The 15,295-nt window shown below is 44.2% G+C and overlaps 1 protein-coding gene across 3 annotated transcripts in view; it reads left to right on the top strand.

Annotated features, from left to right (window-relative positions):
• Positions 1-15,295, top strand: part of Mapre2 (microtubule associated protein RP/EB family member 2) — a 141,877-nt gene that overhangs the window by 42,713 nt on the left and 83,869 nt on the right. The window contains exon 1 of one of the 3 annotated variants that reach the window (XM_021626759.2): positions 11,525-11,773. The exons of the other annotated variants lie outside the window; for them this stretch is intronic. Coding sequence (XP_021482434.1) covers positions 11,655-11,773 — 119 coding nt within the window. The 5' untranslated portion in view covers positions 11,525-11,654. Of the gene's footprint in view, positions 1-11,524; positions 11,774-15,295 lie in introns of those variants that run through there. 3 annotated transcript variants of the gene reach the window in all.

The raw sequence follows: 15,295 nt of genomic DNA, 5'->3' as shown, positions 1-15,295 counted from the left end.
ATCAAAACTGTAAGGCCCTTTCAGATTCAAGGAGATGAGAAATAAATCCAAGTTTTTGAAGAGATGAGTGCCCCCCCCCAAAAAATAATAATAAATTATGACCACAAAGGACAAAGTAGAACCTAAACTTTTATGTTAACATGTTGTCTCATTAGAAATCTTATTTTAGGGCTGGAGCGATGGCTCAGAGTTTAAGAACACTTGCTGTTCTTCCAAAGGTCCTGAGTTCAATTCCCAGCAACCACATGGTGGCTCATAACCATCTCTAGTAAGATCTGGTGTACAGACAGAATGTTGTATAAATAATAAATCTTAAAAAAAAAAGAGCATATGGTAGCTGCTTTTCTAAAAAAGAAATCTTATTTTATAAATGAAGATGCTAAGGCTGAGAAAAGGTTAAATAATTTGTCCAGGGTTATATAACTTGCAAGCAAGCACCAGCACCTAGATTCAAAAGGAAATCTGAAATCCAATCTTGAATTCTCTCTACTTTGCTATTCTTTGCATCAGAAAAAATATCATTTGTACTGTTTTAAAATTCTGCCTTTAATAAAAATCATACACACATACTGCAGCTCTATTCATCTTGGGCCATAGGTCTGTCACTGAATCAACCCTCATAGCCACGTTCTACTAAACCACCAGATTTGAAGAACTATTGATTTCCCAGAAAGAGGATGCAGCAAGAATATTCACTGCCCATGCTCTCTGCACACAGGCCCATTTCTCATTTGTGATGATTCTGTTGTGTCCTTTAACAGTGATGGGAGAACTCTGAACAGGCTAGAATTTGGCCTGGAGAGCACTGGGAAGATGGCTGGGTAACAGAGTTTGCCCTGAGAATTGATTCTAGACCCATCAGCTGACTGATGATTCACTCTGTCTCCCTATAAGTGCTCAAGACTGAGTAAGACTGTCCTGGGCTGGAGAGATGGCTCAGTGGTTACAAGCACTGGCTGCTCTTCCAGAGGACCTGGGCTCTGTTTCTGCCACCCACATGGTGGTCCACAACCATCTGTAATTCCAGTTCTAGGAACTCTGGCACCCTTTTTTAACCCCTCCAGCACCAGGCATTCGGATGATGCACAGGAATACACACAGGCCAAACACTCAGCTGCGCAGAACAAAACATTTCTCTTAAACTTAAAAGACTCAGATCCCTTTAGATGTCTAGGTCTGATTCCTTTAGATAGAATTAAATGGAAGCTTCTTGAAGGTGGTCCACTGGGTTTTTGTGTGCTACCCTCTGTGAGTGGGCCTCTGGCGTCTATGCTCACAATTCATGTCCCTGTTCTGTAGATGCTGAGTCAATACAGATTAAGGACATGAAGATACTGAGTACTCTAAGATCTAACTAAAGCTGTTTCTGGTGAAACAAACTATGAACACTAATTAAAACATTTCTGGTGGAAATTTAGTCTTAGTTCATAATTTCCAGTTGCGTTTCTCCCCCCCCCCCCCATAATGAAGTAAGCTGCCTTAATTTTCTTTTTACAAATTTTATTTGGATGAGGTCAGAAACTGGGGGACTCCTCTGCTCTCACTCGTGCTCCCAGCTGTTGGCCTCTTGTTCCTGTGACACACTGCAGGGGAGTCACAGCTCTGCTGTGGTACACACCAGGCTTAACAGAAGAGCCCAAGGCTCATGAAGCCCCCACCTCCTACTATCTCTGGTTACATTTCATGGCTTGGTTTCTGAGTGACTCTGAACGTCTGGAGATGCCTGGTACTTGATAGAGCAACTGTTTCCCCACTTCTCCTGGCTTCAAGGTGGCATTCAAGAGTCACTTTGCTTGGTTTCAACTTTGCTATATCAGATTCAGCGAATAAAGCTCAGTAGGTTGGCTGACATTTGAGAACCCCTGAGGAAATCTTCTCCGGAAAGCCTTGGAATCTTCTGGAAGGTTATTGATTTGTTAGAGGTACTCAGTGTCTCACTTCTCTCCCTATCGGTAGGAGGCCCTACATGCCTCCTACCCCTTTTAAGATGTCCCATCTAGTCACTTCATGAAGCTATGTTCCTATTTTAGCATCGAAATAAAGCAGGGGAAGAAAATAAAGGAATTTCATAAATTCAGGCACAGACACATTTTAGTGAAAGCATTCAAATAGGCATGTCTAGAGCTGGATGGGTGAATTACAACCTCTTGGCATAGTAAAAATGAAAACAGATTTTAGCTTTGAATACAAATACCAAAAAAGTGCCTGTGGTCTCCTCTCCTTCAAGAAGGCATCCAAGAAATGGACACTGCTAGAGGCTTACACAGAAATAAAATCACCAATCACAATAAATCAGGGCAGAAAATTCTTTCTTTTTTTCTGGTAACCCAAAATCATAATATTTCTTCCCCCTACCCCTTAGCTCTTTTTCTCTCCCTTCTGTCCTCATCTCTTCCCATCCCTCATTCCCATAAACATTGGTCCCCAGCACAGCTTCTGATCTCAGCTCTACCATTCAGCCTGGGCCTCACTCTACATTCCTTGCCTCCTACATTCCTTTGACACTAAGCTGTCTTCTTTTGCCTCTGACCTTCTGCTGTCTCACCCCTCCCCTCTCCTGCCCTGCCCTTCCCTTCCTTCCCTTCCCCCTACCCTGGATTCTGCATTCCTCCTCTCAGGTTAACCAGAGCCCAGGGAAAGGTGAGCGGAGCTAACCAAGGATAACAATGCCTTTGACATAGGACAGGCACATTCATGCCCAGCTCTGCCACATCCTGGCTGCAGATCTCACAAAGTCATCTAGCTAGTTACCTCCTTGACAAATGGCACTTAAAATAGCCCCTTTCTTTGACATTTCTTTGAGGATTAGAATACTGCCATGTTGTAAAGCATTTGGCCCATAAAAAGCACTAAAATATTAGGTGCTGTTCTTACTGCAATTAGGGAACATTCCACATGTGTGCCCACGCTGCTAGCACTACTACATAGGAATGGTTTCTAACGTTGGCTTTAAGCCAAAGGCTTCTACAATGAATTTCCAAAGCCCTGCACATTCTTGCCTCTCTGTGATCTGTCTGACCTAGTTTCCAACAGCTATCGCTCCACTCTGCCAAGCACATGAAGGCACACACTCCGTGCCACAAACACACCTGATTCTACTCTTGTTCCTTAAGTCCTTGTCCCACTTCAGGGCCTTTGCAGTGGCTGTGGTCTATGCCTGTTTCCCTCACTTCCAAGTCACAGGATAAGTATCATTACAGTAATGCTTGCACTGGCCAGTCCATTTTAAATTATACTATTCTCTTTCCGTATCTCTTCTCCCAGCTTTATATTTTTTCCTGTAGCATTTATCACCACCTGACACACTATTGATTTTCTCTATTTACCACCACCAAATGTACATCCTTACACGTAGACGTAGGTTTAGGAGGGCAAGGGATTTTATCTGTAAATGTGTTTCTCCAATGCCTAAATTAGCCCTAACAGATAGTAAGAGCTCAGCAAATACTCACCAAAGAAGGTTAGGCCCTAAAGCAATCATTGCCACCAGAGTGGGGCTTCCTTGGTTTCTGTTAAGCATGGTTGCTTGGTTTTCTGTATTCATGCGATAATAAATTTTTCATTATGTTTATTACTCTGTATTTCTCTTGAAAAAAATGTGTTTAACACTCTGAGCTTTAACCAGATGCTATAGTTCAAAAACACATTTTATTTAATGGACTGGAACCTGACACTGCAGATTTGATTGAATGACTGCAAAAATCATAATGTTCTGTAAGTGGTTTAAAATGGCATCCACATCATGCTCTGTGAGTTATTCCAAAAACCTAAACCTAAGCTTTTAAAGATTTAAGAAAAAGTAAATTAGATAAAGCTCAACACAGAACTTCTTACAGTATATGGAAGACTAGGCTATATTTTTAACGTCATGCAAATCTTGCTATTTTGCTGGCGTACTGGAAGGAGACCTGCAAACTCTGCCTTCTGAACAAACCCAAGCCATCAGCTATCTCATATAACTAAGCTATCAGCTTGTCTCATAAACAATATGCAAAGACAGATAATCTCAAAAGTCAGTGCCGGGGACTGGAAGATTCCTGGGGTGTTGAGTGCTTACTGCTCTTCCAGAAGACCTGAGTTTGGTCTGAGAGAGACATAAGTAATTCATTTTGGTCTAAAAACAAAACAAAACAAACAAAAAAGCCAGTACTCCAGCACTTGTAAGGCACAGGGAAGCAGATCTCTGTGAGATTGAGACCAGCCTGATCTATATAGTGAGTTCCAGGACAGCTAGAGCTACATAGTGAGACTTTTGTCTCAAACAAAACAAAACAAAACGACAGTACTATAGGAACAAACTCATATAGGTTGGTTCTGAAGAGACCTTTCTGAATATGGAAGAGAGCATTCATCACCTTTGACAAATAAGTTGTATTCTCTAAAGCCAGGAGGCATGCCTGTGTAACAAAAATCTCATCGAGCCTGGAGGAAGCATAAATAAATTCCAAATTCACTTCTACATCACTAGTGTGCTTTCAGGGACAGCGCCAGTAGCCAGCAGACCGCACTTTCATTCACTGATGTAATGTGGAGTGTGCAGCACATTTTAAGTCACTGGTAAACAGAACCTCCCGGTTCCCGTTTGAAAATAAAATGGAGCAGGAGCATGTGAGAAATGGCCTGTCCTGGGGCAGCAGGGGTGAATCTACTGCCTGACTCTGGAGGTGATAATGATGCCAAGATGCCCCCACCTGAGGTGGTGCAGCAGCTGTGAATGATCTTGACAGTGATGAAGATCAGCACCCATAAACACATTTTAACCTTGAAAGGCCTGATGATGAGAAGGGGCTTCCGGGATTCACAGCCAGTCCTGGTTCATGAGTTGCTATAGGCTCTGCTCTTATGTTTTTGATATTTTTGTTATTTCTCACATCATGATGGCAGAGAGAGGAGGGAAGAGGAGAGAGAGCGAGAATTGTCTCTGCCAAATCTGCAATTGTTGATGCTCTCTGTCCTATATGGAGAGAGGACTCCTAGCTTGTGTTTCATCCAGTCTTCTTTGCATAGGTCTGCTTGATGAAACTTGATGGTGGCTTTCCCCCTTTGGCTATTATTATCTGGCCTCTGACTCTGTCCTCTGGGTCTGCCCTAGAAATCCTGCTTGCCAAACATAAATTTTAAATGCCTCCAGTTTTACTTGTTGTTTTAGCACTTTTTTTTTTTTTTTTTGTAGAGTTTGGGAGGGTTGTCAGTCCAGCTGTGTATGATGTATAAGACATACTCATCAGTTACTACATCAGTCCCTTCCAAGACTGCAAGGAGCATTTTAGGGCAAATGCTTACTGAGCCCCAGTAGCTACTGACTCTATGTAATAATATCCTTTCTTTCCTTTAATATCTTGATTTAGTCAGGAAACTCCTGTCTTTGGCAGGAATTGCAGCTTTTCTTCCTCCTTGAAAGATGCTTTTCTTTCCTTCAGCAATCATTGATGGGTCTGGTCTGAAATCTACCCCTTAAAAGTATCTTGAGAACAACTTACAGAACCGAGTAAATATTTCTCTCTCCTCTCTTGGTTTCTTATCTGATTCAAACTTTTTGTGACATTTGGCCCTGGAGACCTGTCCCTCCTTGTGAAGCCTCTTTCCTAGGACTTGGAGCCCTAGGCAAACTCCCTCACAGCTTCCTTTTGCACCTTTCTCTTTTTAATCACTCAGCCTTTAAAGAATTCCAAAGGGTCTTATCTGGCTGCCTGAGTGAGAGAGAGTGTGTGGCTGCAGCTTCAGTAATCACTTAGGAGACAAGTTATCCGAAAGTTGGTGTAATATCCACATCAAACGCATCTGATAAGACTGAGACCCACACATATCTAACAAATATTAAACCATCCCTGCATGTGAAGCCCATGGTAGGCTTTTTTCTATGACTAAAATACATTTCAAAAACCTTTCTTTCAAAAGAACAACTTAGTGTGTATTCCTAAGCTTGCTAAATTATATTATTATCTACTTGGTCACCCAAGTCTCAAGCTTGGAATCCATCTGCAATTTTTCTATCCCCTTCACTACCTACCCTTAACTCACACTCATCACCCAGCACATATCCAATTATCTATCAAATCCTAACATTTATTTACAGTCTTCAAATTTTCAAGTGTGTGCTTTCTTCTATAGTCCTGTTGGTTTAAAGTCTTCATTGTTGTGGGTTTGTTTGTTTTAGGTTTGGGGGCTGGTTTTAATCTTCTTCAATATAGCATCATATGGTAGCATCATCACAACTTGGTTTGCAAATTTCATCATTAGTTACCCTTTCTGTACTTCCTACTTGCAGATCACCTTCAGAGTCAGGCCAAGCTCTTCAGCATGGCTGTAAGACCTGACCCTCTTCCTGTTGGCCCCTGCCACTTTGCACTCTGCTTTCCTTCTGTACAAAACAGGCTGCAGTGTTCTGCAGGGAGTACATCCTTTCCCGCTTCTGTAAAAAGCCTTTTTACCCCATCCTTCCTCTCCTACTGCATTCTTCTTATGACAACACCGCTTACTGATGGGCAAGATGCTTGGCTATCCAACCACTAACAAATTGTTCCTCCCCTAAAACATTCATTGAACAAATGAATGATTACATTCACTCAGTGCCTACCGCCTGCCAGGCTCTAGGAGCTACATGCAATAGGAGCTACAGACATGGCAGTGAATGCCACAGTGGATGGCCCTTCCCTTAGAGAAGTGCTACAAGGGAAGTGATCAAAAAAGGTTCCTACTCGTCCTAGACAGATGTCAGTTGCCCAGGAACTCGGACCCTCTTTCCCAGTTCAGCTATGAGTTTGGTGCTGATTTTAGCGCTGGTACTGTAAGTACACTTTGCCTGTTTGTAGAGGAATTTTCATTCAGAACATGGCTGTTCCAGCAAGAGATCACATCCAAAGACCTTTTAGGTCTGTGTGATTTGGCTGGAATACAAACACCTTTAATTCAAGAGACAGAGGCAAGCCTAGTATAGAGCTTGAGTTCAACACCAGCCTAGTATAGAGCAAGTTTCAGTCCAGTCGGTGGTACACACCTTTAATCCCAAACAAAGAAGGTTTGGTAGAAGGAAGCACCCCTGCTTGAACGTGATGCCTAATTGAGTGGCAGAAAAGGTGACAAATCAGAGACAGAGTTGACAGAATAAGATACGCCCAACACCCAACTCTCACGAGAAGAGAAAGTAAAAGGGAAACTACTTAAGGGGCAATGCAGAGAAAAGAAGAGGCAGTTTTACCAGGACAGACTAGAGAGGCAGGTGAGAGAGAGAGAGAAAGAGCGAGCTTAGGTGAAGAACAAATGAGCCAGAAAATGAGAAGGAGCCCAGGAGATTAGAGCAGATTGCTGGAGATAGTTTGAGGCCCAGCAGGGCAATTCAAGGGGCTGAGAGATTAGAGCAGATCGAACAAGTCAGCTGTGAGAGAAGTTTGAGCCAAAACAGCTGAGTTGAACCAGCCAGCCCAGGACTCAGTAAGAACAAGAAAGGGTGAGCTTATTAAACAGTAAGTCTCAGAGGCGGGAAAACATTCTAGGCCTAGGTTAGATTGTATGGAGGCTAGGGGCATCCAGGACTAGGCTAGGCAAGCAGTTGGAGGCAGTAAGAACCAGGAGAATAAAAGTTCATTTTACACCCGCTCACTACCCTCAGCCTGGAAGTGTCTTGAGGTCAGAGCCTGAGGTTTGGGGTGGGGGGAGGGGAGGCTGTTTGTTTGCTTTCTTGTTTTATCAATTGTAAGGACATAAGAAGGGCGATTATGTTAAATGAAAGAAAAAAAAAGAACATTTTAAAAATAATGAGAGATAATGCTAACAGGACTTGCTATATGTCAGGTGCTTTCAGTGTGTCATGTAGTTTAACCCACAGCAACACTGTGAAGCCAGTAATGTTACAGCCCCTCTATAGATCAGGGAGCAAGATCTTGAAGACATGAAACAAGTTGTCAGAATTACAATAGTAGTGAGTGGGGTGGCCAAGCCAAGCCCAGCACCACACTGCCTGAGTCCAGAGCCCCAACTTTAATACACTGCTTGAGGAGAGGGGTAGTTTTCCCCCAGTGGGCACCTGGAGCCACAGGTCTGCACACAATTTTAGGGAGCCCTCTGGGTGCTGTCATGGTCAGTCAGACTACATAGTTCTCTCTCTCTCTCTCTCTCTCTCTCTCTCTCTGCTTCTTTCTTCCTTTCTTCTGTGTGACTTCCCTTAGCCTGCTATGAATTAGGGAACTAGGAAATTTTAAGTTTGCTCACCATATCTTCAAAGGTTCTTAGGGACCTTTGAGCTCCATCTCTTGGACAAATAGTCAAATTATAAGAGCCTCTACCTTTTCCCTGCTCTCTGGAGGACTGAATGGATGAGAAGGGCTCACAGAAAGCCAGAAGGTGGGTGGGGTGGGCCTCCTGGTCCCGTGCCAGGCCTCGGGTTTGCAACATCTAGTCCTGCTGAGGCATTCTGGTCTGATGCCATCCACAGACATTCTGTTGGTGTTGTACGCTGAGCTTGTTAGCAGCACTTTCTCCCTACAGATTTGACCCTGACATTGTGTCCATTTTCTCACAACTAGCTATTTCTCCTATTTGAGTTCCTGTGGACTTTTAATGTCCCTTTCCATCTGACATGATAACACTCTTGCTATCACCACTACCAAACTTAGCTCTCTGAAGCATCCACCACTCAACCTCCTGCTTATTTCCTAGGGGACAGATGGAAGCTTCTAGAATGTCCTTCTCCTCAGGTAGTTGATCAGACTGCACTGTGATTAAGCTGTGATGGGGCACACCTTGGTAGGAAGGGGGTCCTCCCTGTGATGGGAGCCATAGCTTGTTAAAGAAAGAGTTCTTCACGTAATGCAGGGCTCCATCTTGTCAAGGAAGGAGGTCTTCTCTAGGCTAGGCTATGTCTCCCTTTGGAATGGATAGAATTAATGAGACATTCTTTCAAGGATAGCCATTTTCTAGATTTTTCAATGTAAAATGAGACAAAAAAAAAAAGTCCTATATTTCAGCTGTACCTTCAGCCTTTCTTCTAGAACACAGACCTAAATACCAGTTGTGTTATTTTAACCTTCATTCCTACATTCAACTGGGCCTTGAAAAGATGGCCTCTTTCCACTTTTCTAATGGAAATCCCAGGACCAATTTCCAGTTCTGTATCATCCTCTCCCCAAAATGGAATTTGCCTTCCTCCTTCCCCCCAAGGCTAAATTGGAGAATAGCTGCCAGGTAACCTGATTTATAGGAAGAGGAATGGAAACGCATCTGTTTAATGTTTTCAAATTATTACCCCCGTTACCCCTGCATCTTAGAGGGTAATGGCTGGTCTCGGGAGCTCTCCGGGTCCCTTTATAGTAGCCTGGCTCAGAGCAGCCATAGAGGAAGATTTACAAGAGCTTGAGAGTCCCTCCCCTGCCTGACTCACCACCCCTCCCTACTTAGCCTACCACCTAAATTTTTTGGCCATTGTCCCATCCTTCATGAGCAACTGGGACAGGGGTGGGTAGGAGCGGTTACTCTGAAAACTCCTAATAGGATTGAGTTTATATTAACAAACTGTACATTCAAATTTTGACCACCACAGCACCCACCGTGTCTGACATATTTAAATATAAGACCATGCAAAAGTGACTCCCTCAGAGAACCCCCATTGAGAGGGCACAGCGTGAAAACAGAATATTTGATCTGTGGGTAGTATCTCTCGACTTTAGGCAGAGTGCAGGGAAGGAAATACAAGTGTTTCTGAAAGGAAGCAAGTCAGTAGAGAAATTGACAAGTGGGTCACATAACTAAAATAGTAGGAGGAAGTGTAAATCAAAATCACCTCCTCTCCGGCCACCTTCACAGATCCCTTTTGCTTGTTGCTGGATGTGAATGAAACGTGGTGTGCTTTCCTGTACTTAAACTTCTCTTCATGCACCTTACTAAGCCTTAGGTCAGAACTGGATCCTCACTGTTGGAAAAGTACAGCTGTCAGAAGATGGGTTCAGATGAAGGAATCAGCTTTTGTCCTGTTGAACTAACTGAATAAGCAGAAAAAAATAAAAATTATTAAAATAACTGGCCAAAATAGAGTATAAAATAAAGAGGAAATGGGGAGGGGCTTGCTTGAAATTATCATTACCATCTGGGCTGTGAAACATTTGATTCCAATCCCAGAAGCTTGACACAGAAATAACTTATAAGTGGGGACACATGCTGTTGAATTTTCAGGAATGACACAATTTTTTTGTTATTAATATCTGTATCACAAAACAGGGACGCTGACAGGCCATAGAGTGAGTGGCTGATGGAGTAAAGCCATAGCTGAACACCTTTGCCCTTTACCCTCCTTCATGTGGTGCCTTTTTCTCCCCCAATTTTTCTTTCTCTTCTACTCTATGGAAGAGACAGATGTTCTAATGAATAGGGAATCCTTTAGACCCTCCTCTCTCTAAGAGAGACAACGCTGGTCCCATGCAGGGCCTGTTCACACTCTATTACTGAATCCTAAGCCTTTGCATAGTACTTGCAATTCTGTACACAGCCACCTTTTCACAATATTTTGGATATGTACCTGAAATACGCAGGTTTCTCTGGGTAGTCGTGGCTATCCTGGAACTCACACTGTAGACCAGGCTGGCCTCAAACTCAGAGATCCGCCTGCCTCTAGGATTAAAGGCGGGAGCCCCCCCTCCCCCGCTGAAATATGCACTTTTTACCTAGGTTTGTAATAGCACAGACCACAGTGTGTGGTCACACTGGTTTAAAACAAAACGTGTCTTTCACAAGTCTGGCTTTACCATTTTTTGTGTGTAATGTTCCCTAGTTTACTCATTTTAAAATTGGGGACAATGGTTCCGCCCTAACAGGCAAATTATTTGAAAACAACAATTGCACTGCTAAAACAACCTGAGTGTTGAGCTTCCTGATAAATGTTAAATGAGGTGGTCGCTTGTTTAATTCACATGCTAATACGGACGGGGACCCGGTGATAGGCATCAGAGGGCAGGGTAAAGAATTAAACAACTGAGCTCTGTGGCATCAGTGCTTGGGAGTTGGAGCAAGGAGGTCCTACTCACAGTATGGTCTCAGAAGAGGCAGCTTCCTCGCAGGTTTAATTTTTCTCCCCTTTTAAGCATGGGGCCAGCTGCTTTGGAGAGCAGAGGACAGGACGCGGGAAAAACGTAACCCCTTTAGTCCCCCACCTTTTGTAAAATCTAGCCACCAGGTCTTTGTGGGTTTGTCCTGCAACCTGACCACGTTTCCTGTCGGGGGCGGGGGACCCTGGAGCTTCCCCATGCCTGGGCACGAATCCTTTTGTGTGTACAGCTGCAGGGGCAGCTTGGTCCGAGAGGAAGCAGCTAGAGGAAGAGCCGGTTCGCAGTCGGGCGCAGGGCGGGTCCATGCCAGATGCCGGCCAGCCCCTCGCTCTACAGCCTGCAGCCGCGGGCGCTCATGCTGCGCCGCTCTGCGTGAACCTAGGCAACTGACGAGTTAGCGGGTTGCTATGGCGACAGGCGGGCACGTGACCCGCTACCGCTGCTGCTGCAGGCGCCCTGACGTGGGAGGGAGGGGCCTTCGAGGGCGGGGCCTTGGGAGGGCGGGGCCGGGCGCGGAGCAGGAGCAGAGCGCGGCTGCAGGGTGAGCAGCGAGCAGCGGGGAAACACAGCCCTCCGCCCCAGCCAGCCTCCGCGTGTGTTCCCTCTGTCGGGAGAGCGCCAATGCCCGGGCCGACCCAAACCTTGTCCCCAAATGGCGAGAACAACAACGACATCATCCAGGATAACGGGACCATCATTCCTTTCCGGAAGCACACAGTGCGCGGGGAGCGGTCCTACAGGTACTGGCACGGCCGGCTTCGGACGGTCTGTCCCGTTACGTAACGCAGAGGCAGGGATTGCTTGGTTGCAGGGTCCTGTGTCGGTGGGGTGAGCCTGAAGGCTTCAGCGGGTGAATGGGTCTGTTACATTCAAGAGGTCTCCCTCCATCTCTTTCCTGCATGCCATCTTCCTTCATCCCCGAAGGGACACAAGCTCTACACTTCCTCTCCTTCCCTTTTAGCATTTAAAGGAACCATTAGGTTGGCGGGCACTCAAGGAACAAACAAACGGGAGAATGGCGAGAAAGGGAAGATGGTGAGGAGCGCGCTTGCGCTTAACCTGGGGGAGCATGCAGGAAAAGATGGAATCCTCTAGATGAAGCTGCAGTGTGTGATGTTAAACCGCCAGATTGATGGAGCTTTGTAAGAATTCTGCGCGCTGATTGGTGCAAGGATTGACAGCAGAGGTCACAGTGTCAGACATTCACCAAAATTCTCTCCATGGAAGCCTAGGCTGATTAGAAAGAGACTGGACTATTTCAGATCTAAGGGAGGTGGGGACAAAAACCGGCGCTGCTACGCATTTTCTGAAGAGTTTTATGGCCTCCGCATGGGTGGAGGAGCCCTTCCTTCTTATTTACGGTAAAAAGGGTGATTTCTGATATTTTGCTGAGGTCCAATTTGAGGATGGGAATCCTACCGGCCCTTGCATTGTGAGCCTTTTGATTAATGAGTTGCCTGTGCTGTTGGCATCATTTTTGCATTAACATATCTGGCAATATGTTCCCATAGATAAGCTCATTAAAATTGTTTGCATTGTTTGATAAGGATAATAACGTGATGCAGAATGTATTGTGGGTCTTAGGCAGCTCAAGGCCAGACTAACCGGAGACAGATAGCTTAGGTTGTGTTTCTTCGGAAGTTCTTTTGTACTGAGGTGGTTATTTTTAAATGTAACCTTCACAACCATCAACAACGCTTTTGCGTTTATAGCAGAGTGCACATACCTGTAAGATATATCCCTGCCAGCTAGAGAGCAACGGGAAATAACTTTTTAAAAATAAGCCTTCCACAGTAAGCATTTTCATATTGTATTATGGATGGAATATTGGGTGTTCAGAGTCTATGTGCATATCACAAAGTAAACCCCAAAGCACCCCACTTCCTTTCCTTTTGAGCAGTGTTGCCATTTGTTGATTCAAAAAGAGAGTGTATTGGGGGCCGGGGTGGGTTAAAAACAGCCCTTTGCCCTGTCATCTCTGGCAGTTATATAAATACTTAAAGTTGATTTTGGCTGTGCCCATGAGGTCACCAAGTCTCACGGTTTATGCTTCCAATGAGTAGAGTTGGCACGGCATCCTTGAGTGATTGCTACTCTTTTAATGTAAGCCATAAAGGTTGATCTTCAACTTCTGGGACTCATCTTTTAGGACCCTGCTGTTTGAAAGTCAATCTCCTTCTCACTTTCCTCCTTTGGGAACATCCATCTCAAAACCTAAAACAAGAATTTTAAAAGTTAAAAAAAAAAATAGGTTGCTTTGAAACTTTGCTTATTCGAGCTGTAATGTAGGCAATAAAACTGAAGCCCTCCTTCCCTAAGTGATTCAATCCCTGCTATGTCAGTAGCTGCTGTTCCTAGGATAGAGTACACAGTTTACCACGTGGGCCAGAGGAAGTTGCCTAGTTGGATTTTATTACTCATGTGAACCAACTCAAAGTGGTAATGGAAAACTGTTTGACAGAAAGGTCAAATGGGCCCGTCTCGTGAAAGGAAAAAAAAAAAAAAGTAATGCTTTAAAATGAAATTGTATTTGTGCTTTTCATTCAAATTATTTCTTCCAGTTATTAAATGATTTCTACTTTACCATTTGATTTCTTATGGTGATACCTGAAATTATATAAAATCTAAAGAAAGAAAAACATCAATTTTAGTAAAGATCTGGCTAAACAAGTGGCCTTCCTGGAGGCATCATTGTGTTTGTCTCTTATGGAATAATATTGCTGGGTGCTGTAGTGAGAGACAGCGTGGGTTCAATGAAGAAGGCCGTCTTCCTAGTCCCACTGGTGCCGTCTGCTGTGCAGCACACGCTTGGGAACAGAGCACTGGGTGGGTGCTCCCTTTGGTCTGCTTTCTTTCAAAGTGAACGAGCAATGCAGTGTAACTAGTGCATATTTTTTTGGAGAGACCTGAGAGAAGGGAAGAATGTGACACATTTTTCTGTCCAGGAAGCATTCCATCATTATTTTGGCATCCTAAGGCTGGAGTAATGTAGCCATCTGATTGCTGAGGAAACTTGGAAGGCAACTTGAAAGCCACAATGGAGATTTAACCAAGTAAAAATTTGACCTTGGCTGTAGGCTTGGGGTAGCGCCCAACAATGAGATTATGCCTGGAAGTTTTGTGTGCAGTCCCTGGGGGAGCCTGAATGTGCTAAGGGCCCTGGAAAGACCAGAAACAGTTCTGTTCCTGGCTGCCTCATTGACACCCTAGCAGCTTTTATCTTGGGCTTTATTTCTTGATATTGCTTTTTTACAATGAAGCCTATATAGACCCATTTTTTTTTTCCATTTTGTGTCTATTTTGCCTGTAAGTATATCTGTGCACCACGATCATATAGTGCCCTCCAAGGCCAAATGAGGGTGTCAGATTCCTTGAGACTGGAGTGATAGAGAGTTGTGAGCCACCATGTGGATTCAGAGAATTGAACCCAGGTCCCCTGTAAGAGCAGCCAAGGCTTTTCACTACGAAGGCATCTCTGTAGACCCTGTAATTCTATTCTTAAAGAGATGTGAGATTACATCTGTGCAGGGGTTCTAGTTTATCTCCATGAATGGTCCTTGATTGGAGTATCAGTCTCAGAATAAACTGTAATAAATAAAAAAACAATTAAAAAAAAAAAAGAGATGTGAGGTTAAGTGCTAAGGTACTGGCTTCCATCCCCAGCAGAACTTACATGCAGGCACGCAGGTATATAAACAGGGGGAGTGCTTTGTTACCAAAGAGGGAGCTTAGACTCTCGTTTGCATTGCAGGCAAGAGATGTCAGGGACCCTAGAAGATGTGAGAAGATGGCTTCCCACAAGGACCACTAACGTGCAAGCAGCCACTCTGTTTTCTTTTAGTTAGTGCTTTTATTTATTTAGGATAGGTGGGTGGGTGCGCGTGCCACAGATTAAAAAAAAAAAAACAAAAAACCCAAAACCTTGAAGGAGTGTCTTCTCTCCTTCCACCACGTAGGTTCTAGGGATCAGACTCAGTCACTGGGTTTGGAGGCCAGCACCTTTACCTGCCGAGCCATTCCCTGGGGCCAAGTACCAGGTTGCTCACAATAAAAATGAGATGTAGTCCTGACTTGGACATCATAAGTCAGATATCAATGCATGTAAACATTCCGTTTTTACAGACTGGAGTCAGATAGGGAAGAAATCATTATCAAAAACCCCCGTGCACTTTAATTAGAACAGCAAGCTTCCCTTAGAAAAGAAAAATTCAAAAATCAGCCCCATGTCAGACATCACCCTCGAAGCAATGGAATACCAGAAT

This window comes from Meriones unguiculatus, chromosome 2, assembly GCF_030254825.1.
Source record: "Meriones unguiculatus strain TT.TT164.6M chromosome 2, Bangor_MerUng_6.1, whole genome shotgun sequence".
Lineage (NCBI taxonomy): Eukaryota > Metazoa > Chordata > Mammalia > Rodentia > Muridae > Meriones > Meriones unguiculatus.
The sequence above is the reverse complement of the archived record's forward strand: the minus strand, read 5'-3'. Positions and strand labels throughout refer to the sequence as shown.